Source organism: Trachemys scripta, chromosome 10 (genome assembly GCF_013100865.1).
Source record: "Trachemys scripta elegans isolate TJP31775 chromosome 10, CAS_Tse_1.0, whole genome shotgun sequence".
NCBI classification, from domain to species: Eukaryota; Metazoa; Chordata; order Testudines; family Emydidae; genus Trachemys; species Trachemys scripta.
In genome coordinates this window covers 59,229,613-59,254,396 of record NC_048307.1, presented here as the reverse complement: position 1 = coordinate 59,254,396, position 24,784 = coordinate 59,229,613, and the positions used below count along the sequence as shown (strand labels likewise).

General features: G+C 41.4%; 1 protein-coding gene across 2 annotated transcripts in view; it reads left to right on the top strand.

Moving 5' to 3' along the window:
• The first annotated feature begins 229 nt into the window (after positions 1-229).
• Positions 230-24,784, top strand: part of AQP9 (aquaporin 9) — a 40,337-nt gene continuing 15,782 nt past the window's right edge. The window contains exons 1-3 of one of the 2 annotated variants that reach the window (XM_034783049.1): positions 230-574; positions 17,837-17,963; positions 21,579-21,716. In XM_034783049.1, coding sequence (XP_034638940.1) covers positions 473-574; positions 17,837-17,963; positions 21,579-21,716 — 367 coding nt within the window. In that variant the 5' untranslated portion in view covers positions 230-472. The remainder of the gene's footprint in view (positions 575-17,836; positions 17,964-21,578; positions 21,717-24,784) is intronic. The other variant, XM_034783048.1, reaches the window with a different exon arrangement.

Genomic DNA, 24,784 nt, shown 5'->3' with positions numbered 1-24,784 from the left:
CCGGGAGCAAAACCAAGGGCTTGCTTCCATATTTGGCAGTTTATATAATCTCTCTCCTTCTCATCTTTTGGGGAAATAAACACACAAAAGTTTACCTTGGTAAAAGGTAACCTTGGGGGAAAGACAATGATTAATCCATTCTGTGTGGAATTAGAAGAAAAAAAGTTCATCAGCTTCTGATTGTGAGGTTTCCAGTATTATCTAGTTCTGCTAATATAAATAGAAGCCAGCAAACTCAGATATCACACAGGATGGAAAACTTATGATGAATCATCAGGTCACGTTGAGGGGATCCAGTCAATGCCTGCACAGTCAGATGATTTCACTGGCTGCACAGATGTCAAAATCTCATATTTCAATGTATAAGTAAAAGTGTCAAAGTTCAGCTGAAGCAGGGATGATTACAAAGCAAATTTGAGGGGTCTGTGCTGGAGCATAACTGGCATTACAGAGCAACAAGAGGAACCAAAAAATGAACGGGCAAAGCAAAAGAACATTCAAGGAGAAAATTGCCTTGAAGAACAGCTTTATAAAAGAAGCCCTGTCCGAATTCCTGGGAACATTTGTAATGATAGTAAGTTTCAGCTGCTTTCCTTCCTTCCCACTAATTTAATGATGGATAGTATTTGTAAGGGGACATGTGTTGCTTTTCCTTGTACTCTACAAGTAGATTGGGTCACTGACTGACAAATAGTGCACAGCAGTAAATGAATTGATTCTATTAATGGTAAGTTTGTTATTACTTCAGTCACTTGAAATAAATATGCATGACTATTAAATATAGACACTACAATATTTGTTGAATATACTTTACAATTGTCTCTTAAAAGTTTCATTTGATAACTGACTAGGTTTTTAGTGACTTACCAACTTCTGAAAAATGTGCAGATGTGAACAATACACTTCAATAATCCTGCTTTTCTATTTTTTAAAAAAAATCAGGAATTTCTCAGTTCTCATGCACGAGTTCTATTTGCATTGACTAATGAACCATATTGCGCATATAGGGGATAACAGATCTCAGACTAGGTATCTTTTCACTGTGTTACACAGATTTAATCCTGTGATTCCTAGTGAATGTAATAGCTGTTGCACTGCTGAATCCTCAGGGATTTGAAAGCTTATCACATTTTGTTTGTGGCTTTTACACTGTTACATTTGCTGTAACCTGCATCAATTTTCCATTTCAGGTAAATATTAGACCCCTCCGTTATTTATTCACAGCAGCAAAATGTTTTCCTCTTTACTTCTTGTTCAAAAAGTTTTCTGGGATCTTTGCATATTAGAAATTAGACACACATTGTAGATTTGATTTACAAAGACACACTGACATGTTAATAACAGTCTAATAGCACATAAAATAATGATTACATTGTGCTTTCCAGACACTGACTAATCCTTAGTGAGTTTGGTATTATTCTTTTTTATAGATGGGGAAACTGAGGCACAGAGCAGGTCACCGATTTACCAAAGAGGATTATCTGGGATTAGAATACTAGTGCTAATCCCCCTATCCTTCCTTGTAGATGGAATGCAACTGTCTTGTGGTTTTGCTAAGTATTTTATCAAGGTGAAACTGCAACAGAAAATAAACAAAACAATAAAAATAAAAATACCTACCAAGACCCCAAACTAAATACAGGCATAATACTAGCATGGAAAGGTGTCTTTTTTTGTCTGTAATCATATCAGTTAGATTTAAAGCATGTCAACTTCTAGAAGACTCCCGATAGTTATGTAAGTGTTGAAAATGACATTCGTTATCATACGTCAACCAACTCTTAGCACAGGCATGACCGTAACAATCCTACTTTGCAATTTTCTAAAACATCTGCACAGTGTTATAGCAAGGGACTCAGTTAGATGCAAGATTCTCAAAGCATTTTACCAACAATAATCAATTAAGTTTTACAATAACCCCGTAAGGAAGGAAAATATTTTACATATTAGGAAGTGTGATTACAGAGGTTATAGGAGGCACCCAGGAAGTTTGTGGCAGAGCTGTGAATATAACCCAGATCACTTGACATCCAGTCCTATGTCTTAACCACAGGATCCTCCTCCCCCCCCATTAATCAAATTATGTAAGTGAAGAAAATATATTATAGTGCAGATGCTATTATTTAATGTTCTGCCATGCACGAGTGGAAGGAAATTCAACCGTATAGTCTGTTTATAGTATAACGGGGAAAACAAAATACATAATCCAGGGGTTGGCAACCAAATTTCACAACCTACTTTCTCTTTTTTTTAGTTTAAAGTTGTTTCAGCCTTGAATAATGCTGAAAAGACCTATAAATAGACAACTGGATAATTGAGCAATCAGCAACCGCTAAGAAACTAGGCTGATGTTTTGACTGCACAGGATTTTCTGAAGTAAACTACAGTACAGGGTTATTGTAACAAGGCGCTCCCTTTTCTGCAGTTACTTGCCTCACTATTTAATGGGATCCCACTACCAATAGCATCTCTCACCTTATGATTCACTTCTTTTTAAAAAAAATATTAAAACCGATTTAATTTTGAGCTGGTGAAAGGGGCATGATTGACAACTCTGGAGACAGAAATCCACGAAGAGCAGATCAGCGTCAGGGTGGACTGCAGAAGTATGAGCTTCCCCACACTGTCCCACTGACATGCCTTAATCCTATTCTGGAGTGAGAGTCAGACAGTTCAGTTGGTCTATTCAATCCAGAGCCTCTCTGGAGGCACAACTAATGCCAGTTGTGAGGGTTGCTTGTAGGATGTGAATACTATATCCAGCTAGAAATGGGCTCAGATCGCTTATTGATTTCCCATAGGCCACATATTGCAATGTCTTTTCAGTCACTACCAAATTGGGGTTTAATGGAATAATAATAATAAAAAAATAATAATTTTGCCAGTCACTTATTTCTCCTAGAAGTGGAAGACTGCATATGTTATTACTAACCTCAGGATTCCAACCCCACTGACCCTAAGAAGATGTAGCCCCCCTCCCGCAGCCAACACACACACACACAGAGCAATCCAATTTTGGCTCCAGTTCTTCTGGGAGGCTAACATCATTGATCCTAGACTGCTATGCGTTCTTATGTTACCATGTTTGAAAAGTTCACTCAAACCAGGAATATTATTTTCCAGACTCTGAAAAATTAAGTGTGAAAGCCTTATAGGATTTATTTCAGGATATTGGTAAAGTAGCAATTGGTTATGGGGCAAAACCTGCCCTTCCACCAGGGTCGCGGAGGGTTCCGCCTACAGTAGAACTGATGTGGATTCATTGAGGACAGGCCTTGAGGATGCCACACAGAGCTAGCTACTCACACACCCTATGCCAGAGCCTGGCTTCATGGGGTTCACAGCCCACCACAAATCCATAGCAAGCCACTGGGATAGGTGGATCTGATGGCATATAGGGCAATGGCCATGGCCCACTATATAGAATGGGTCATAGATGCCGCTGTGTAGCCTACTCCAGTTTTAGACCCCTCTGCTTTCACCAACAGTTTCCAAAGTGTTCCCCAGCACACAGCATAGCTGCTCTAGTTATGCTCTAGGACCAGGATTAGAGTGGTTCCACCATACATAGGCAGTGAAAATGTTACACTTAATCAAGGTAGGAATGTCAGGCCTCATGTGTAATTTCTAAGAAACAAACTTGGACTAGTGCAGTTTCTATATTAGCAGCACAGGCAAATGTGTGCTACGAGGAGCGTGCATTATGCCGAACATTTCTGCTTGCAAATGGTTTGCTGATGTCTGAACTGTTCATTTCCCTGTTTTTACACTTGTGTTGGTGGCATTACATGTAACATCTAAAGTCTCATTGTGTAGTTTAAATACATTTTTAAAGATGAAAGTCTATCTTTAACCCACCCAGTTATGGTATGTCTGCAGCGTTTGCAGCACATATATAAAAATAGAGACACCTGTTTTCTTCACAGCAAGTGCAGTGTCATGTGATTTTTGCACACCCAGGATATGGAAACTGGACCAGATCATTCCAGTTCTGGCTGACATTTGGCCCCATTCACATTATGGTGGGCTTTGCACCCCTCCAAAACAGGCTGTGGGTTCTGCTCCCAAATCTCAGGGACCTTCCATGGGTTTCCGTGTTGCATCTGGGTCTCCCACACACATGCATGCACCCAACCCCTGCCCCACACCAACCTCCCACACACAGACAGCTTCCTGGCAGTGAGACTCCACTGGAGCCACATTGACAGGGTCCCTGCATCTGCCTGCAGCCCTCGTGCTGTGGGGCCTGTGGCAAATTTCCTCCCAGAGTTCCATGGGGCTAGTGGGAGAGATGGTACAGGGACAGTGGCACAACAGAGCAGAGAAGCAATGGAACTGAGCGGTGGGTTACATGATTTCCAGCTGATCTCTCATTCCAGTGGATCTCTCATTAGGGGTCTACGTAGGCCTAGTCTGCCTTTCTCTGGTTTAAACCTTCTTTCTACATATATTTTTTCCCTTCTGTTTTCTTACCCTTTTCTAAAGTCATGTCTGTGCAAGGGTGTCTTACACCAATGCAGCTACACAGGAAGCAAGGTGGTGGTGATGTGCTGCTCCAGTGTAAAGTCAGACTTACTCCAGTTTACACCAGTGTAGCTCATCTGAACTGGAGCAGTGAAATGCTCCAAAAGAGCAACTTCCCTCGCTTGTTCCATGAACTTAGTGTATTTTCTGTTTTATTTTCACTCTCGAGAGAATGTTCTTGTTGAAAGCAATTTCCCAGAAAACTGGCTATGGAGCAAATAACTCCGGAGTCCAACAGGCAGGTAGGGGCAGGGCCTGTTTACTTGCTAAAGTAGAGCACAAGCTTCCACTTGCAATATCAGGGCAAATGGGTGGCAGTTGTGCAGGCTCCCTCTACATATAGATTGTGTGTTGTTTACCTGTGTCGTCCTACTGATTGTGGAGAACATTTCACTGTATGTTATAGTTGGAGATGATGTTGTATATGTTTCATGGTACATCTACACTGTAACTGGGGTGTGTGATTGCAACATACCTACCCAAGCTAGCTTTAACCTTGCTAGTGTGGTACCTGACCAGTGAAGCTGCAGCTGGACAGACTTCAACACAGGCCATTCAAGCCTGTCCAGAACCTTAGGTAATTACTCAAGCAACTGGTCTGCGCTGAAGTCCATGCTACTGTGGCTTCAGTACTGTTGGTACCCGCGCTAGCTAGATTAAAGTTAGCTTGGGTATGTATGTTGCAAAATGCTGCAATCACACACCCCAAATGCAGTGCACGTAAACCCTTAAACTTGACCTTGAAGGGGGAAGAGCTGAGGACTTAGGATGGCTGCTGTCCTTCTGCACAGCTTTAGTCTGAGGTTGAAGTTGCAAAGCCTCCTGTGTAACTCCCATTGAAACGGATGGGTGTTTGTTGTGTGCATAAAGACTGCGGTCTGTGGAGATCTGATACACTAGCTGTGTTGAAGACGCTAGCACAGACTGAGGGAAGGTAAGAGCAGTTGTTTGACTAATGACTGAATGCCTATTTATCTTGTGGTCATCAATATCTTTTGTCTTGTTTTCAAACTGCAAGCACTTTATTATTGTATTCACCACTTTTTTTTCCTGGTTCCTACTGTAAATAAACTCCTCTTTGGGTTTGCACCAAAATACCACATCTTGGTTTATTCCTGCCTAAAAAAATCTACAAATCAATCATTGACTGCTGGTCAAGTCACAATCAAGTCAATAAATCCATTACAATTCAGCTGACTTCATATTTTTCTTCTTCCATACTCCATATGAACTCCAGTGCACATTAAGAATGGCACAGTATTGCAGATCCACACTAGCGAAGCCATATTTGAAGTCCTTATAAAGTGGTGTTTATTGGATAATAGCCAGTTTAAATCTTGATTATTTACTTCTGTTTATTAAATGAAAGATGTGTTTAGCCTACATTATGGAATAAGTACTTACAAATTTTATATTTTTAAAAACAAAGATGATTTAAGTTTTGGCATGATCAAAAATCCAAAGTTTGAAGAGAGGTTAGACTATCTATTTATAGAATGAGAGGGTTCAGTCATTTTTGTGTATTATAAAATATAAATTAAATAGATATCAGTGGCTTCTAATAGCCACCTAGCTACTAGCTGTTATCAACTGACAGTTTCCAGAAAGCATCACGTGAAAAGTTAGTTAGAAGGGATTTGAAGTAGGATGGGTTAGTCATGAATGAGAAAAAAGCGGTTATAAATGAAAGATTAAAATGCATTTATAATTGAAATTTTGATACATCATTTACTATGGCAACACCCTTTATAACAACGTTCTATGCATTGTGGGGCTCGGGTACAGTAATACTCTGAAAAGTGGCTCTACAATGTTACAGAGTTCTATGTAGTAGCACCTCTGGCAATACTGTAGTACAAATAACACAATAATCATCACTCATGATTTGAACTTGACACAGTTTGGTCCTGAACTTCCAGAGCATTTTACAAGTAAAAATGTCTGTGTTTTTTCCTATCTGCCAATGCCACAAATTCAACCTGGGGTCAGAAAGTTTTCTGGCTCCTGCAAACTTACCAGTAACATAGATTCTGAAGCTAGAATTTTGTTGGGAATTCTACTGATGACCTGCAAGCCAAATAATAATCCCTCTCTCTCTCTCTCAAATGTATTGAACCTGCTTGCAAACAGAAGTCAAACGTAATAAAAACATTGCTTACTTTTGTCACTAAAGAGGACAGTCAGCCCAACACACAGGCACCAGATTGTGTTGAGTGAGGGAGATATTTTTGCATAGTCACTTTTCTGGCCCTAATTGTACTTTTATCAAAATTAGGTTTTTGCTCCAAACAGCAGTTCATATCTCACTGTAGTTTTTCTTTCTAACTGAGCTGAATGGTTAGCAGTGGAGTGGAAGAACTGGAAGTAAGGCTAGCTAATGTTTTTCAAACCTAAAATGTTTTTCACAGCAAATAATTTTTTAAAAAGTTACAGGAAATCCTTTGTGTTTCCTGTTACCCAAAGTGCAAAATTGTGGTAGTCAGGCTTTCCAGTATATGACATTTTAATTTCAGGTGCTGCAAGCATTCTGTACTGTGCAAAGGTTTTAAAAGAGAATTCAGTTCATCTTTGCAATATCAGCAGCCCCATCTGATTGGCTTCTGTTGATTAACACAGAGGTACCAATAAGTAAACTGGGATACATTTTCAAAGGACAGGGGCCCAGAGTCCTTTGTGCAGATATAACTTTTGCCAGCAAAATTGGCACTGAACTGCATGCACATTGCTGAGTACATTAGCCTCTCCCAGCCTGACTGCAAAATAATCAAAACTACATCCACAATTCAACTGTAGGTGCAAAATGTGGGTGCAAATTTTGCAGGCGCAAATTTGGACGCTGCTCTTTTGGAAATTTGGCCCATTAAGTAAGAAAATAAAAATAAATAAAATGAAGTTAAACTAATAAAATTTCCAAACTGTTACAAGAACCTGGAACATATAATGAGAGACAAGAAATTAACTTTTCACTATAAAGTGAGTTTACACTCTTTTGCCTTCAGTATGCTCTGATTGTTAAAATCATAGAATCGTTTAGGTTAGAAGGAATTATTGTGAGACTTCTAGTTCATTCCCTTGTATAATGGCAGAATTAATTTCTAAGCCATCCCTAAAATGGTTTATGACTGATATGGCAATTTCCTGCAATATTCTTGAAAAACCTTATTATGTTTAATTTATGTATTATTGTGGGCTGAGTGGCAGATACCAGACCTGGCAGTTCTAAAAAGACTATATTGAAAATATGCCAGACAAGTGTGGACTTCTGGAACAATAAGTGGATTTTCTGGGGAGTCCCCTGGGAAAGGTTAATGCAAATTCCCCAGCTCCAGGAGAGTATCATTGTCTGCTGATTACCTGTTACAGCAGGCCAAGCTCAAAGGCTTGAGCACTATAAAGAAATAGGCTGATCTGTCCAGTTTTTGTTCTGGTTCTGGATCTAAGATGTAACCATGGGGAAAACCCAGTTGTGAGTTGTGAAGAACTAAAACCTACCAGACCCCTTGGTTGGAGAAGGCAATGACCTCTGGTAAGCCTTTTAGCATGCACGTAGGAACTTCTATTGTTTTGATATGTTCTCTCACTAATGCTTTTACCTTAACAAAAAATGTGCTTGCTTAGAAGCAGCAGTGTGGTAACTTACACCTGCAGGCAATACACTGGTCATAGCCTTTGGAGAGAAAGCAAAGCACAGCCACTGGCCTGTTTAAGCAGATTGACTTGACACTGTAAATCAGGGAACTGCCTTAAAAACCCCACTCAGAAGGGAGAGAGGCACAAATCTCTACCCAGAAGAAGTGACAGCAAGAAGCTGGAAACAATTAAATGGGTGCCCCTGGGTAGACGACATAGGGAGAAAATAGGTGCAGTTGTGACTGCACAACACCCTCAAAAGAAGAGCCAGAGAACTTAAATTCATAACTCTGCTGGATGCTAAAAACCATAGATTTAACAAGTGCACTTATCTTGGCTCATTACAACAATTTGTAACATACCCTATTGCCTGCTGCCCTTAATTGCTCACTTCATTTTAAGTGGTCTTCTACAGCAGGTGTGAACCGCTTATGCTTAACAATCTATTCCACCTTCTGTTTAGCTTAGGCACTCTGGTTACCTTCTTCAGACCTAAGGAAGAGCTTGTCTCTTCCACCAACAAAAGTTGGTCCTATAAGACCTACCGTGTCACACTGTTCTATTAACATTTCAAAAAAATTAAACTTACAAAATTTATCCTATTTTTGAATGAAAACAAAGTTCAACCAGCTGAGGGCCAATGACCAATGGCATTGTACACCCAACCTGGGGTGTGACTGTACATCTGGGAGCATGACCAAGGCCCTGCATTCCCATTCATTTGCCAGCACCTGGAGGAAGTACATACTGCACTTTTCAGGTACCACTCTCCCAGGAGCCATCAGGCCAGCTTCTGTCCTATACAGGCACAACACCTGCAGGCACTACTGCCTGGGTGATACAACTCCCCAGCCAGCATTGCTGTGTTTAAACATGCTTTTACTTTTTTTAAGCTTTTACGTTTGTAAGTTGGTGCAGGAAGGAAAAGAGACAGACACATCTCAGTACAAGAATAAATTATGAGACTTGCAAGGAAACACCAAATTAATATATTTAGTTCTTCTCAAGAAGCTAAAAAGTAATTCTTCCCTCCTTCTCTTTTCTCTGCATCCCAACCCCCGTTTGAAGCAGACACCCTCCACCCCTGCAAGGTAGGGTACAACCTGAACTCCTTCAGAGTGTTTTCCTTTCCGACCGTCTCCTGGATTTCTAAAACCCAGTGAGAACTTGAAAATAATTTTCACTGAAGAAATTGGTTCAAACTGGTTGTCTTGGCTAGTTTAGGACAGAAAAGCATTTCAGTATCCAAGGTTGAAGAGGGCAATATTAAATTAAAATATTAAATTAAAATATTAAAAAATATGAGAGAGTACAGACCTTTCCAGTTTCCCTGGGCAATTTATCAGTTTATTCCTCCTCTATAGCACATGCAAGAACATTTAAAACACTTATTTAAAAAATAAAACATTTAAAACACTACTTTAAAAAATGAAGTAGGGTCTATAGCTCAATATTTCTCATATATATTTTACATAGAGCAATTTGAACCAGATCTTCTTGTGTTTTAAAGCTTAAATGTACTCATTTCTGCCAGAGCCTATGAAATGTACAGTATATCACTGTCTCCTAGTAGTAATGTTTTTTGCCATTAAAAAGAAACATTTTCAAAATGATAATCATTTTAGGGTTTATGTCCATACTATTTAATTTACTTAAATGATCAGCTTTAATTCCAAACCTTATTTTATTGGATAGTGAAAACAAATGGAGGAAAATCCATTTGAGCCTGAAAGGATATTGATTGTGTCCCAGGAGATCTCCAGAAGAATGGATATGGCACAGTTATTGCTCCAAGTTTGATTAAATTGCAATAGCAGGACAAAACTAAATATATAACTAATGATAAAGAGCCATGTGGTTTTAAAGTAGTTACATGATTTTTTTTTTACTAGTAGACTACATTTTTATTGCACCATGAAAATTAGAAATGATATCAGCCAAAACACTGGAGATATTGGAAAAGATGGAGATGAGGAGTACTTTTTGCTGAAGACTTTCCAGAAAGAACAAAAAAGCTTCATAAAAATCCTGTGCCCTGAATTCTTCCAGAGCTCTGACCCTACATACTAGCTGTTTTAAAACATGCCTCTGTTGTTGTTATGGTTTGAATTGTGATAGTGCTGAGGAGCTCCAGTTATGGACTAGGCTCCATCGTGCTAGGTGCTGTACCAACACAGAGCAAAAAGATGGTCCCTATTCCCAAAGATCTTACAGTTTATTATAAAAACAGCTAATCGGGAAATCAAATGGGAAATAACGATTTAAGCAACGCTGATTTTGCAAGTAAATGGATTGTAAATGAAAGAGCACTATAAAATAGACAAAGGAAAAAACTTTCAAAGGGATACCATCGACTTGATAATTGTCTCTGTCTGAAAACAGCTTAGCTAGTATTATTAACAACAACACCTAAGATTCCCGTAACTGAAGAAGATCACAGAAAAATATTCTTTACATTTTCAGTTTTACTTTGTGCATTTGACAGCAATTTGCGTATGATCAATTTCACTGTTTCCCCCCCGTAGAATCAGGTATTTAGCCAGTTTCCCCTCCTTGTGAAGATCCTTCATATAGCAACAGGGAAAAATAATATTTTTTTCAAATAGGAAAATGTGGTTGTCCCCCTGCCAATTTTTGTGGTTTTACAAACTGGCAGAGGTACGACCTGTAAACTTCTTTCTTTCTTTTGATTATACTGCTGTCTGTCACCGCAGTAGCTGAGCAAAGCAACTTTTATACATGCTTGACAGCAATACAAAAGACCCTAGTGGAGTCTCTGACTCTCCTCCCATTTCAGAATAAAAAAAACCTGTTTGGGGTATTTTTAGGGGTGTGTGGGAGGGGCACGGAAGTGTTAGGGTTTAAAAAAAAACTTACTTGTTTGATTTGCATTACAGCTATGTTCTTTTGAGTTTTCTTTAATTGACTAGATTTCCATGTGTCAAATGTTTGAGCAGATCGGAAATGTCCACTGTTCCTTTGTCTGCATTCATTTTAGAAAATGAAGCTTTGGAATAGATTCAGCCCTTGAGACAAGAAGGTGCAGATCACACCCTGCAGCACTAGCAAGGCCTATTATGCCCCATGGAAGAGGGTAGCAGAATTAACCTGTGGGAAGGGCTGTTGACGTTCTCACTGGCCCTCTTCCTTGAGGCATCCACAGGTCAGGGACAGCTTCAGGGCTGCTCAACACTAGAAAGTTAGATTGACCTAGCTAAGTCGCTCAGGGGTATGAAAAATTCACTCTCCTGAGAGACATAGTTAGGCTGACCTAAGCCCCAATATAGACATGACTAAGGGAGTGGAAGAATTCTTCCATCGACCTGGCTACTGCCTCTAGGAGTGGCAGAAAAACCCCTTCCATCACTACAGTGACAGAAAAACCCCTTCCATCACTACAGTGACAGAAAACCCCCTTCCATCACTGTAATAAGTGCCTACACTATAGCGCTACTGCAGTCGCATTTCTAGCCTAGACATATCCTCAGTTTCCCTGGAGCACTCCACCAGAACCCAGCTGGCGGAGGTTGTCAAAGGCATGCGCAAATTAGCACCTCGCCTGAGAACCTAGCTATACCCAATCCCAGGCCAGGGACACCACTTTATGGGCTGCGCTGGTGTTAGGACCCAGGGACTAGAACTCAGGTCTGCAGAGCCCAGGGCAGCTGATATTCCCACAGTGGCACTGGGAGGCCATGCAGAGGCACAGCTAGGGAGCACTGTGCAGAGTAGGTGCCGCAAAAAGCACTTCCCAAGGGACCCAGAATGACTGTATCTTGTGGCCCTCTGATTGGCCAAGTACTCCTACTTAGCCCCAGGAAGTTGTCGGGGCAGCCACACAGATTTTGGCCTGCTGGAACACCAGACTTCGCCTCATCTCCTGATCTCCGTCTCTGACTCCAGCCTGACTTCAACCCTGATTTCTGCCTCTTGATTCTAACCTGGTACTATCTCTGATCTCCAGTCTCTGACCCTAGCTTGACTCTGACCCTGACTCTTGTTTATGGGACCTGGCCTTGCGATTGTTCCAACTCCTGCCAGGCAACTCCCATCCCTAGTGGGCAAACCTCAGCTGTGACCGCCTATACCCTTGTCCCTTACAACTGGTTAGACATGTTCCCCACCACAACCCAGCAGAGGGCAGTTTGCAGCCATTTCAGCTGCCCACCTGATGGACTTTCTGGAATCCTATATCCTGCAAAATCCTAAACAGCCAGGGGGAAATATGGCTATTGCCTTAAGGATGTCATGTCAGACAGCTTTCCCTTAGAGATGGTCCTCCAAGCTCCCAGCAGGGTCCCATGACAATCTTTCTGCTTCCACAGACTCAGAATGGATGAAGCTAGGATACAGTAAGGACTCTCTCTCATGGGATAATAGGACTTTTAGCCTATTGTACTGCATTGCATTCTGGGGCATCTCAGCCTCAAAGAACCAGATGCAGCTGTAGAATAATCCAGACAAATATTAAAGAGGTCCACCTTGCCTAAGAAAGAGGGAGAAGGCATTTTGCCTGCCAACAGAAAATGCCTACCGGGGGTTGCAGAGAAAGGTAGGAAGGTGGGTCTGGTGTCGGAAAGGGGCAAAGAAGCTGTCCTCTCTTCATAAAGAAATCTGCACTGAAAGTTCTACTGCATTAGAGTGATCCTTGGAGCAAGCAAACGTGCGTGTCAAAGTGTGGCTGTCCTCTGAAAAGTGACTAAAACAGACACTATTATTTTTCAATGACTTCCAGATTAAGAGTGCTTCATGGACAAGTTAAAAGATGGGTTTTGTAACTGCCACCTCTGGGATCAGCCTGAGTTTGTGCTGAGTTCTTTCCTTTTTGTACAATATCAGCAGTTGTAAAGATCCTGGAGATCATATTCTGCCCTCAGCAACACCTGTGCCACTCATTGTAGGCTTGCACAAGTGTAACTGACTGGAGCCTAGTGCACAGTTCTGATGATGATGCGCAAGATGCAAAAGAATGCAGCTCATTGTCTAAACTGTGTTGGCTCTTTGCAGCTAACAGCGGTATAAAGCAATAAACTTCGTTTTGGCACTACAGGAAGTAGACAGGACTCTGAATACACAAGAAGCAATTCTGTTGAGTAAAGAGATACCATTCTTATATATACTTATGAATTGCACTTTAAAAGGACTCAGACACTATAGCCTCTATAGAAAATATATTCTCTATAGTTCTGGACTTAGACCTTTCAGAAAACCCTTTTTAATACCAAAAATGCTATTATTAGATACATCTTTGCAGAAATCCTGACTATCACACAGATGGAGTCAGTATGCTCTCAGTCTCCCCAATGTCTGGGAAAGTTCTACAAGCTGCCAGGGAGCAACAAGGATATTATGCTCAAAGGAGCCCAATTGTTCTCCTTCCCCTGATGTTTGTCATATTACCCAAGACAAAGGAAAAGCTTCAATGTCTGAAAAGCAAGCTCTTCTAGCAGAGAATGTGCAGACAGCCATCCCACACCCAGCCAAACTACATGTTATTGACGACAGTAATCTTATTTGTTTTGGGACAAAAAGAGTCAGCCCTGAAGCTACAGGGGCAAATTTAAGCAGAAGAGGCTGCAGACAACTGCTGAGGAGATGAGAACTTGGCAACACAAGATAAGATAAAGGTATCTGCCTTCAATTTACACGCAGGCAACCCCCACTGATTTCAATTGTTTCAAACAGTGAGATTGCATGGGTGTAACTGAAGGCTGAACTTGGCCTAGAAACTCAAAATATTGAGTTACAATGTGATGATCCAGTCCAGTTTCAGCTCAGACTAGTGGAGATTACCAAGATATTAAATTGCTGCTTATGCAATTATATTATGAGGCGGTATTTGCAATACTTGCAAGCTTAGCTCCTGGTATGCATATAATTGACTGTGCCCACGATAGACAGTACTCATTCACTGCGCATGGGCAAGCATTACACATACACACTGGGCAAGGCATTGAGTGCCTTAGCTACCTGTGCAAATTTTAGTTTGTGTGCCTGCTTCTGTGGGTGCAAGCACAAAAACAGAGGGGCTAGAGCTGAAAACTTGGCCCAGGGCATCACTATATATTTAAAAAAGTCAGCATTTAGCACTCCCTGCCTCCCCTCATCTTCCCACCCCAGTTGTCTCTCTCGCACACTGACTGGGTCACATTTTCAAGAAGGTGGTCTCTTTTTTGAGCCTGCAAAACTTGTGCCGAGCCATTCACTTGAGGGATACCAACTGACCGAGCGCACACTGTACCTGCAGAAAGGTACATAGGTACCATAGCAATACTGGGATCTTTTTGTTACACTTCTAAGCTGTGTCATTCACTAGGTCTTGCCTGGTGCAATTCCTCAGATATTCCCGTTACAAAGTCTGAAGAATGAAGTAGCTGCAGAGCACAATGCTTTACTCATCCTCTACCAGCTCTGGTCCCATCAACTATTCCAATACACCAGTCTTGTGGTCTAAGTCTTGAGCTGCTTCAATCCAGGCATATGAGCCTGAATGACCCAGGCTGTAGCTAAAGACAATAAAACTAGTCAGATTTGAAAACAATTAAAAATGCATTTTGTTTTAGGTTTTGTTGTGAGTGTCTAATCATTAAGTATATCATCCTTAAAGCACAAGAGAGAATATACATTACAGAAGTGTTCCACTCCTAATATAGCATAAAGCCGACTGAAGCATGGAATTCGTGGGTCTAGGCGGTCACCTAGGGCACTACAATTTGGGGGGCGGCGACCGTGGCGGTATTTCGGCGGCGGGACCTTCCGCCGCCTCTGTGGGGGGCAGCATTTTGGGGCGGGATCTTCCGCTGCCTAGGGCAGCAGAAAAGCTGGCGGCGCTCCTGGGTATAAACTGCATCTGTCCTAGGAGGGCTTGCCTGATAGCTATACCAACAAACCTTTTGTAGTTTAGAGTAGGCCTAAGGCAAAATAGGCTTTTACTGCTGTTCTGCTTAGCTTGTGCAAAGAATTTGCTTCACTCTCACAATACGCACTTCTCCAAGAACAAATGTATATACATTCAGATAAACAGAGTTAGGAAGACCATCTGCAATGCAGCCATCTGGTGGTTCCCAATAACATTACAACAGTGATTAAGAGAGGTGATTAGCACTGGCTAACTTGGAATCACTTTTAAGTAAAGATAAGAAAGAGATCGTTCATGAGGAGCAAGAAAAATTAGAATCCCATACACATGGACAGGTAGAAAACGAATATGCACATGAACGTGAATCACCAAGGTAATTAACATTGCTCAAGATGATCCCACTCACAACCTAACAAGGAGTGAGTCAGACTGCACTCTCCTGAGGCACATGCTACTATCCAATGAGCCTTAGCCTCTTAGATGGACATGGAAATGGAAGTGTTCAGGCTGTTGGCCCCAGGCTCCAGTTCAGCTGTGGATCCCTAGTCAGCAAAGCACTTAAGTGTGTGCTTACATTTAGAAATGTGCTTAAAGGAGATTTTCAAAGGCACAAACTGGCTTGTGGCGAGAGCTGGGTGCCTACCTGCCTTTTGTGACATTCACAATCTTCCCTATTGGTTTAATGTGGGACTTGAGCATGTGCCTAAAGCTAAGCATAAGCTTTAGTGCTTTGCTGACTTGGGATGGACTTAATCAGTCTAAGTGCTTTGCTGAACTGGGACCTTGATGAGAACCAGCATAAAATGTAAATTCATTAACCTAGTGAGAATGACTCTCCCCCCTCCCAACCCCCGTGTGAACTGATGGAGAATGCTCATTTTAATGATGTGCCATGTGGAGAATGCAGAGATAATGAAGCACTCATGTGAGTGTTTCCGCTTGTCCACACATCCAAGAACAGCGCTAAAATAAAATAACAAGGAGTCTGGTGGCACCTTAAAGACTAACAGATTTATTTGGGCATAAGCTTTCGTGAGTAAAAACCTCACTTCTTCGGATGCATAGGAAGAAGTGAGGTTTTTACTCATGAAAGCTTATGCCCAAATAAATCTGTTAGTCTTTAAGGTGCCACCAGACTCCTTGTTGTTTTTGTAGATACAGACTAACACGGCTACCCCCTGATACTTAAAATAAAATAGTCACAAGTGGGCAGATTTTCAAGACGCTCAGTACACAGCAAATCCCCTTGGCGCTCAATAGGAGCAGTTGGGTGCTGAGCACTTTCGAAAAGGTAGGCATAAGTGGTAAAGGAAAGAGGCATTCACTAGTGAGCATGTATAACTATTTATTTTACAGGCTGTTTGCACAGGGCAACAGAAAACAGGTAGATCTATTTGGCTGTTTTCTCCAGAACTTGCTCCAGCTTGTCTCCTTCCAACCTAGGCCCACAACTTAATTAGTCCTGGTCTTTCATTCTTGTTTCTGACCTTTGTTTATGTAACGGTGGATCTTTCCAATTGTTCCAACCTCTTCTCCTCTATACTGTCCTGTCCATTTTATGGACACCTGGCATTTTAAATATTTTTACATGATATTCTAGCAATTCACATTCAGACAGAGTGTTGTCTGATCTCCAGACAGCATTATATAAGCACACAATAAAATCTCCAAAGATTGCTCTTTTACTAGCTGGTTGAACTGTGTAATCCAGAGTTTCAAATCAAAGTTACATGCTAAGAAACTGTTGGGATATATTTCACAATTTTTTATCATCATTTTCTCATTGTTTATAATAACCTATTGGAACTGAAATCTTACCAGACAGAATGATCTTCCCCAATCAGCATCCAGCCACTGGAGTGGACTTGTTTGGTTTGGGAGGTGGACTTCAGAAAGGGCAGCATTAAAAGGATTTCGTCTGAAAGAAAAGTCAACATAAATATATAAACTTGAACATGCTTTACACAATAAATCAAGTTGAATGTTGTGAGGCTGGTGCACCCAAAGGTGTGTTCCTTTCCAGCGACACACAGCCCGCAGGCTCTGATGCAGGCTCCGTGCTGGGCTGAATTTCACCAACAGAGCTCAAAAGCATTTTCTTGGGAGAGACCATATAAAATTCTATGTATACCCAACATAAGTAGAGCTAGGAGGCAAGAGCTAGGTTTGTTGCCTTTTAATGAAGCAAAAAGAGAAATGTAACATTGTCATTGCACTTTGTCTTCCAACCTAGAAGTTCATTTTTATTCCATGAATACCAGATCCTTCTCTGTTATAATATAGGACAGGGGTAGGCAACCCGAAGGCAGCACGCAAGCTGATTTTCAGTCTCACTCACACTGCCTGGGTACTGGTCACCGGTCCGGGGGGCTCTGCATTTTAATTTAATTTTAAATGAAGCTTCTTAAATGTTTTAAAAACCTTACTTACTTTACATACAACAATAGTTTAGTTATATATTATAGACGTATAGAAAGAACCCTTCTAAAAACGTTAACATGTATTACTGGCACGCGAAACCTTAAATTAGAGTGAATAAATGAAGGGTTGTCGACCCCTGCTATAGGACATTGGTGGATAGAATTCCTACCCACAACAAGCCACGCTTTCTGCCACTGAATTGAGGGAGATGAAAACCAATACCCAGCACAATTGAAGTACTGGTTGTCCACATGCCATTGATTTCAAACACTTGCATTTCTTGACTAGCACGTTTCCCCTGCCATTAAGGCAGCAAGCAGGAGTTACAAACTATCCAGTAAGATCTCATTTACAGCTTGGTGCCAGCATGCTCATGTTTTACCTTTCCCTTCTGAACTACAGGTGCTCGGATGTGGGTCTGTTGCCCAAGCCGTCCTTAGCCGAGGGGCCATGGGTGGAACCGTAACAATATCCGTTGGATTTGCAATGGCAGTCACTATGGCAGTGTATGTCTCTGGGGGCGTGTCTGGTAAGTCATTTTTTTTGTGAAGCATTCATACCACAGCTTTCACAGATTTATATATAGTCCAGTTTCATGGTATTCTTATCAGTTACACATTTAGCAACTTCAAGTTGCTGTCTGTACCATTATAGCAGAGGATAGATCAGATCTTCCATGAATCCCATCCCTCCCCACACTTTCCCTTTTCAGTATTTAATAAATTCAGCCACCAGTTTCCATTCTGGATTTAAACACGTAACACTAAGGCCCCTCGGGATCCTGGTCCTTAAAATAAGTGCTTTGCACCAGGTCAGAAACCAGCCAAGCCACTGGCCTGAAGTTTCCTCAGCAGAGAGGGCTCCCTGGACAGCATAAGAGCCATATTAGGGTAATGGCCAGGAAAAGCTGTAGAGTCCAGCCATGCCCAGCTACTACAATGATTCCCAGCTGGGTACAAGTTAGAGTGACCCTGAAGTTGCTCTAACTTGCATCACTAGCCAGCCCTAGATCAGGGATATATAAAGGTGACATACATACACCTTTGCCATCCCCTTCCCCATGTCTGCAGCAAGGGGAACTAAACCAGACTACAGATCTAGGTCTCAGGTCAGTAAAGTAGCAAGTGTCTTCCGCCTCTCCCTCCGTGCCTCTCCCCCCCAGATTTGTAAAATAACGTCAGTTGGGTAACTTTTAAGAATCAGGCATTACAGAAATCAATAAAAGATAAAGGGATTCAAGGAAAAGGTTTAAACATGCCAGATGTTCTTCATTATCTGGGAATAACATGCAAACCCATAATAATTCTCTTCTTGTATTGTGAGACTTTCCCTTTGTTTCTCTGTCTACCTTTCCACTTGTCTCTATATAAATAAAATCAGTGAATCTATCCAGGCATCTCTAATGTGCCTATCACTGAGGTAACTCATTACAGTACCGACATGTAGCACATTTATACCCTCCCATTCGGCTCTGACCAAATTGATCCTGGGAGCGTTTGTATACCTCCTTTCAGCTCTAGTGTTTATTCTGAGTTAGCTCCCGCTTGCATTTTAAAGGGAAGCTTGCATTTTTTGTTTATAACTTAAGCAAAATTAATTGCAAGTGAAGAGGAGACTGCCATGGTTAAAGTTAAAGGGTTCCCTTGCCCTCTAGTTTCGGTTGAGGAAACTGCGACCACTGATAAAGAGGGGCAGTTCAGCCGAGCAATAAGCATTTAAATCTAGTTGCCTTGGAAGGAATTGCTGTGGCTGTTTGTTTTCTCCTCTCTAGTGTGTTTTTACGCAGACAATACATTGAGATAACTGACAGAGGATGTTTCTAGATTCATACCAAGAAGTGGTTCATTGTATTGTGAAACAGCCAGATCTCATTACCTTCACTCAGACAGATAAGTGTGATTCAATAGTATCACACAAGCTTAATTTGGTAGTACAGTATGTCAGGAATGCTGTTCTAATCTGAGCAAGGATTAACTACAGCTGTTGCTTGTGATGTGGATACAGTTAGGTTAGGTCTTCCAATGCAGCACTATGAAAATAACCTGGAAAGCACATCTCACTTTTTGTACCTTTAAAGGATATTCATATGGACCTGTCTAAAATATATGGGGCTCATCTGTGGCAAGGTTGCAAAGCTTTTCCTTTGAGAAGGGATTCTGCATGCAGCAAATTTTCTCTGGGAAAGAGCAGATGTGTCAATAGGATGTGACAACCCAACTTCTAATTATTTGTATATGTTGTAGAATATCCATTTCCACATAGCCTCATTAATACACCCTCTGGCTCACTAGAATCCTGCATTCCCAGGGCTAAGTGCTGCTGACATCCTTTGCATTGGTACTTTAGGAAATTCTAACTCCCTGTATCATAAGGTTAAAAGGTCTGCATAATTCGAGCTTTCTTCTAGATGCCATTTTAAGGGAATTTCCCTTTTTCCCACCATTCTGGGGCTGTCTACATCCCTGTCAATGCCCTGAGAATTCCCCTCCCCACATTTTTTCCTCATTTCACTGTTGAGGCTTCCCCATCTTTCTGGCTGAATTAGAATGGAAATGACACTTTCCAAAGCCTCTTCGTCATTCGAAGGAGCAGTAGGTGGCTCAAAGACCAAGAAACTTGAGTCTCTCCCAAGTCAGTGGTAAATCCACCCAGTAGACTAGCCCATTGCAGATCTAATTTTATCAGCCATTTCTAATGAGCTCCTTTTCCAGGTTATAATCATCTCCCCTGCATGTACCCGCTAAGCACAGGTGTGGGATTGTGGGATTGTTGAAAGAAAAGAAAATTGTTCATTTCAGACAGAGCAAGAAAAAAGAAAGATAAGACAAGGACATATGAAATTCGCATGAAGGATTGTTAAATAAGCTCCCATCCATCTATTAGCTCTATGATGAAGAATTAGAGGAGTTCAGAATTCATTCCAGACTGATGACAGTTTTGGAAAGGATACAAGGGACAGTTTTGGAGAGGATACAAGGGAGGTCTTTATCCTACTTGTTATCTGTGTTTATCTGTTCACGTGTCATAGGTGCTTATGTTTCACAAGATGATAACACAGTGCAAGTAAACATGGAAATAGCAGAGAGAAACCCTTTCTCCACTGCTATCCTTTGACAAAGGTCACTTTCTTATATACATTTTATCAAAGACAATGGCCATCATTTTTCTTGTCTCAATATATCTCTGAATGTGGCTTTACCTGGAAGTTACCACATGACATGTTCTATATTGTAGCAAAATCCAAGTTCATCATATTTACATTTTAGAATATCTTGAAGTCTACTTATTACTATAACTAGAAATATGCATTTCTTAAGCATCTAGTGCACATCCAGCAATAATGAGGTTTACAAAGGCATTCAACACTTTTCCCCAAAGCAGATTAAAAGGTGTTGAGGGAAGTGGATAATACATGACATAATAAACAACACGATTCAGATTTTGATAATGAAGTTGTTACAGCCAACTCAGCTATTGGAGAAATCTCGTCCTTCCTAAATATCTAGGTACTTACACGGTCCCTGTCACAAATGCATTCCTAAATATTTAAAAATAGGTCCCTCTGCTTACACAGGGTCACCACAGCGGCTCCCTGGCCACACGCCCTCCTGAACTCAGCATAGGAGTGTGGGGAGGGGTAAGGGTGCGATGAGAGGTAAGAGTGCGTCTATTCACCAGTGAGGGGTAAGAGTGCATCTATTCACTGGTGATCTCAATTCCAGATAGCCTCTAGTCAGCACGACCTGAGCAGTCTGAGGTGATTTTACTTTATGCCAGGGAAGGCTCAGTTCCCATCCAGCCCCAGGATCAAAGAGCATAAAGATGACTTAATGCCACCTTCTCCTGAGTGCAGTTCAGATTAGCCCAGAATCCAGATCAAGATTTGCAGCATGACCAAGTGAACGTTACTTCTTAATCTTAATAAATGCTTGGGAAACAGAATGAACAGTCAATAACATTCTACTGACTCCCCCTCCCCCCAAATACTGAGAAGAGTGAGAGGTAGCAAAATAACCCCTTGCCCAGCAAACCTAGGCACATGGTCTAGTGTTCAAAAGTGCTCACATTTTTACAAACACTCCACTGCCTCCTATTTCTCTGTGTTATCTATATTATTGGTATTATTTTGTGATTTATTTTTCAGGTGGTCACATAAACCCAGCCGTTTCATTAGCCATGTGTGCAACTGGAAGGTTGAAATGGACCAAATTACCTTTTTATATATTAGCACAATTCCTGGGAGCATTCGTTGGAGCAGCAGCTGTCTTTGGGATTTATTATGGTGAGTATATAGTAGACACACCTATAGGACTTGCAAGAAGTAAGGAAATCTCTGACACCCTGATGCTTCAATGAGTTCCAAGCAGGCACAGAGGTCTGCCACACACAATTCATTGCAGGACTGGGGCCTATGTCCAGGGCCGGATCCAGGGTTTTGGCCGCCCCAAGCAGCCAAACAAACAAACAAACAAAAAAAGCCGCGATCACGATCTGCGGCGGCAATTCAGCGGGAGGTCCTTCACTCCGAGCGGGAGTGAGGGACCGTCCGCCGAATTGCCGCCAAACAGCTGGATGTGCCGCCCCTCTCCGAAGTGGCCGCCCCAAGCACCTGCTTGGTAAGCTGGTGCCTGGAGCCGGCCCTGCCTATGTCAAAAAGAGAAAGGAAGAACTAAGGGGGAAGGCTCTGACCTCCCAAGTGTTCGACAATACTAACATTTCAGAAAACAGAAAAAGTTCTGAAATGTAGAAAAATGACTCATTCTTGGCAAATTAGATACTCTAAGAACATGTATTTCTCACAAAGACTTTTACTTATTTAATTCTTAGCATGTATATAGGGCTTCTCCTCCTGCAAGGACTTTAGAAATATTGAAGGACTGATCCAACAGCTCTTATACGAGTAACATCAACGTTGTTCCGTGAGGCTACAGATCAAGTCCCACCTGACTAAATCTCACACCACCTCTTTGAGCTAGGTATTAACCCTATTTTAGAGATGGAAACTGAGGCAGAGGGTCACATATTAGAGGCAAGACTAGAATGCAGGAATTTCTTACTCCCCGCTCTGTCTGGACCATGCTTCTCTCTATGACATGTTGAGGCATAATAGAAAAATAAAATATCAGACGGTATATTTATAGCCCTCCCTGGCTAGATAAATCCTCCAGGACTAGGTCATTTCTTTAACCACTGCTTCTTGTTTAAAAGGACTCACTCCATGCTTCTGTGGTCCCATCCTTAATTCTGTTGATCTCTGTGGGTGTTTGTATTTCATGAAAGCTCCTTTTCTTTGTTTTCTGCTACTGTCTCCTAGGATCTAGGATTACAGGAACTCTCTTTTCTCCAATTTCCCAAGGCCCTCTCCTCTCTCTCTCCTTTAGTCCTTGTTCAATCCCTACACCCATATATGCTCCTCCCATTATACTATTGCTTGTGGTTCCTGAAGCCAGGTAAACTTTTCCAAAGCACCAAAGTGACTTAGGAACCTAAGTCTCATTTTAAAAAGTGACAGGTTTCAGAGTGGTAGCCGTGCTAGTCTGTATCAGCAAAAAGAACGAGGAGTACTTGTGGCACTTTAGAGACTAACAAATTTATTTGAGCATAAGCTTTCGTGGGCTAAAACCCATTTCATTGGATGCATGCAGTGGAAAATACAGTAGGAAGATATATACACACAGAGGACATGAAAAAATGCGTGTTGCCATACCAACTATAACGAGAGTCATCAGTTAAGCTGGGCTATTACTGATGAAGTGGGTTTTAGCCCACGAAAGCTTATGCTCAAATAAATGTGTTAGTCTCTAAGGTGCCACAAGTACTTCTCGTTCTTTTTAAAAAGTGATTTAGGCACTTAGGAGCCAAAGCCTATGTGAAAGTCAGTGGGATTTAGGAGCTTTTTATAATTTTATTCCACATCACTTGCCTGTGCTATTTTCCTTCACCACCAATGATGTTCCAGAGAGAGATGGTACTTCACACAACATGATTCTGTGATAATCTGACTGATGTACATATGGAATTTTTAAAGATATACAGAATTAAACAAAAGTAGGGCACAGTTAAAAAGTTTTTTTTTCCCTTTTTATTCGTAGATAGTTGTGATGGAACCATCCACCAATGAGAAGGAGGAAGCCTGAGGAGGGGTCAACTAGTCAAGGGCTAACCCAAAAGCCATTCACAGTTAAATTAATCTCAACTTTACACAAAGCTAGAAAGAAAAAACAACCATGGGGTGTACACAGCAGAGTTGTATTTTTTCTTCAGCTTGCCCTTTTATTACAAAAAGTAGAGACCTGGGCACTCTTACCTCTGAGAAGTTTCTAAAACCATTTTGGGTCTCTCCCGGCTCTAGCCAGCAATACTTACCACTGACCTCCATTATGAGAGAGGTGAGGCTATTTCTACATTCCCATAGCACCACTTGAAGGCAGGAGTGTGGCACAGAAAGCAATGCTCAGTTTGTTTTCATTGTTTGTTTTCATGGGTCCCTGGTGTTGGTGACCCCTTCCTTCCTCCTTGTCAGGCAGGGTGCCAAGGTGGCAAGTTGTTTTTAGATAGTTAACACACTACAAACTCACAGACAAAAAGTTATGAACCTCCTGCCCCACCGCATGGGCAGCGGAGGGGGTCTGAATGGCTGAAGCAAAAGGAAGGTGGAGCAAAGGGACTATTAATGCAAGGTTTCCATGGCCTTGGAGCCCACCCCAAGTTAGACCCAGTTCTAGTAATAGCTCATTCCAGGTTAGGATCCAGGCAGGAGATCTGGAAAGCTGGATCTTTAGGACCAGAATTTTGTTACCTCAAATTTTGTAAGTCAAATTACAGGAAGTTTTACATTAAAATACCTTATTTTGATATATGTAATGGAGTCCTCATTTCTTTCTGCCCCAATGAGTTTCCCCCACAATACCATGCTGCAGCTGTAGTATGACAAGAAGATATTCCATTCTCAGCCAAGATTTTCAAAACTGATGGGTGATTTTGGATGTCTGACTTGAGACACCTTAAAGGGACCTGACTTTCACAAGGTGGGTGCTTAGCACATCGTGATAATCAGGTCCCTATAAAGTGTCTCAAGTTTAGCACCCAAGAATCGATCACAAGTCACTTTAAAAAATCTTGGCCATAATGAAGACCAATGCTAGAAGTGGTAATACCTTACGTACAGATAAAAAGATAAGAGCTAACTACCATGTTATGTCTGCTATTTGAAAGAAAAAGTAGGTTGGATGGCTAGGAAAATGGGAGTCTTTTCTTTTAGGCTTTAGACCTTCTTTTAGGAGGGACTATAATTTGGGAAAGGAATGCAACTCTAAAGACATTGGTAAACACGAAATTAGATAGAGAAAT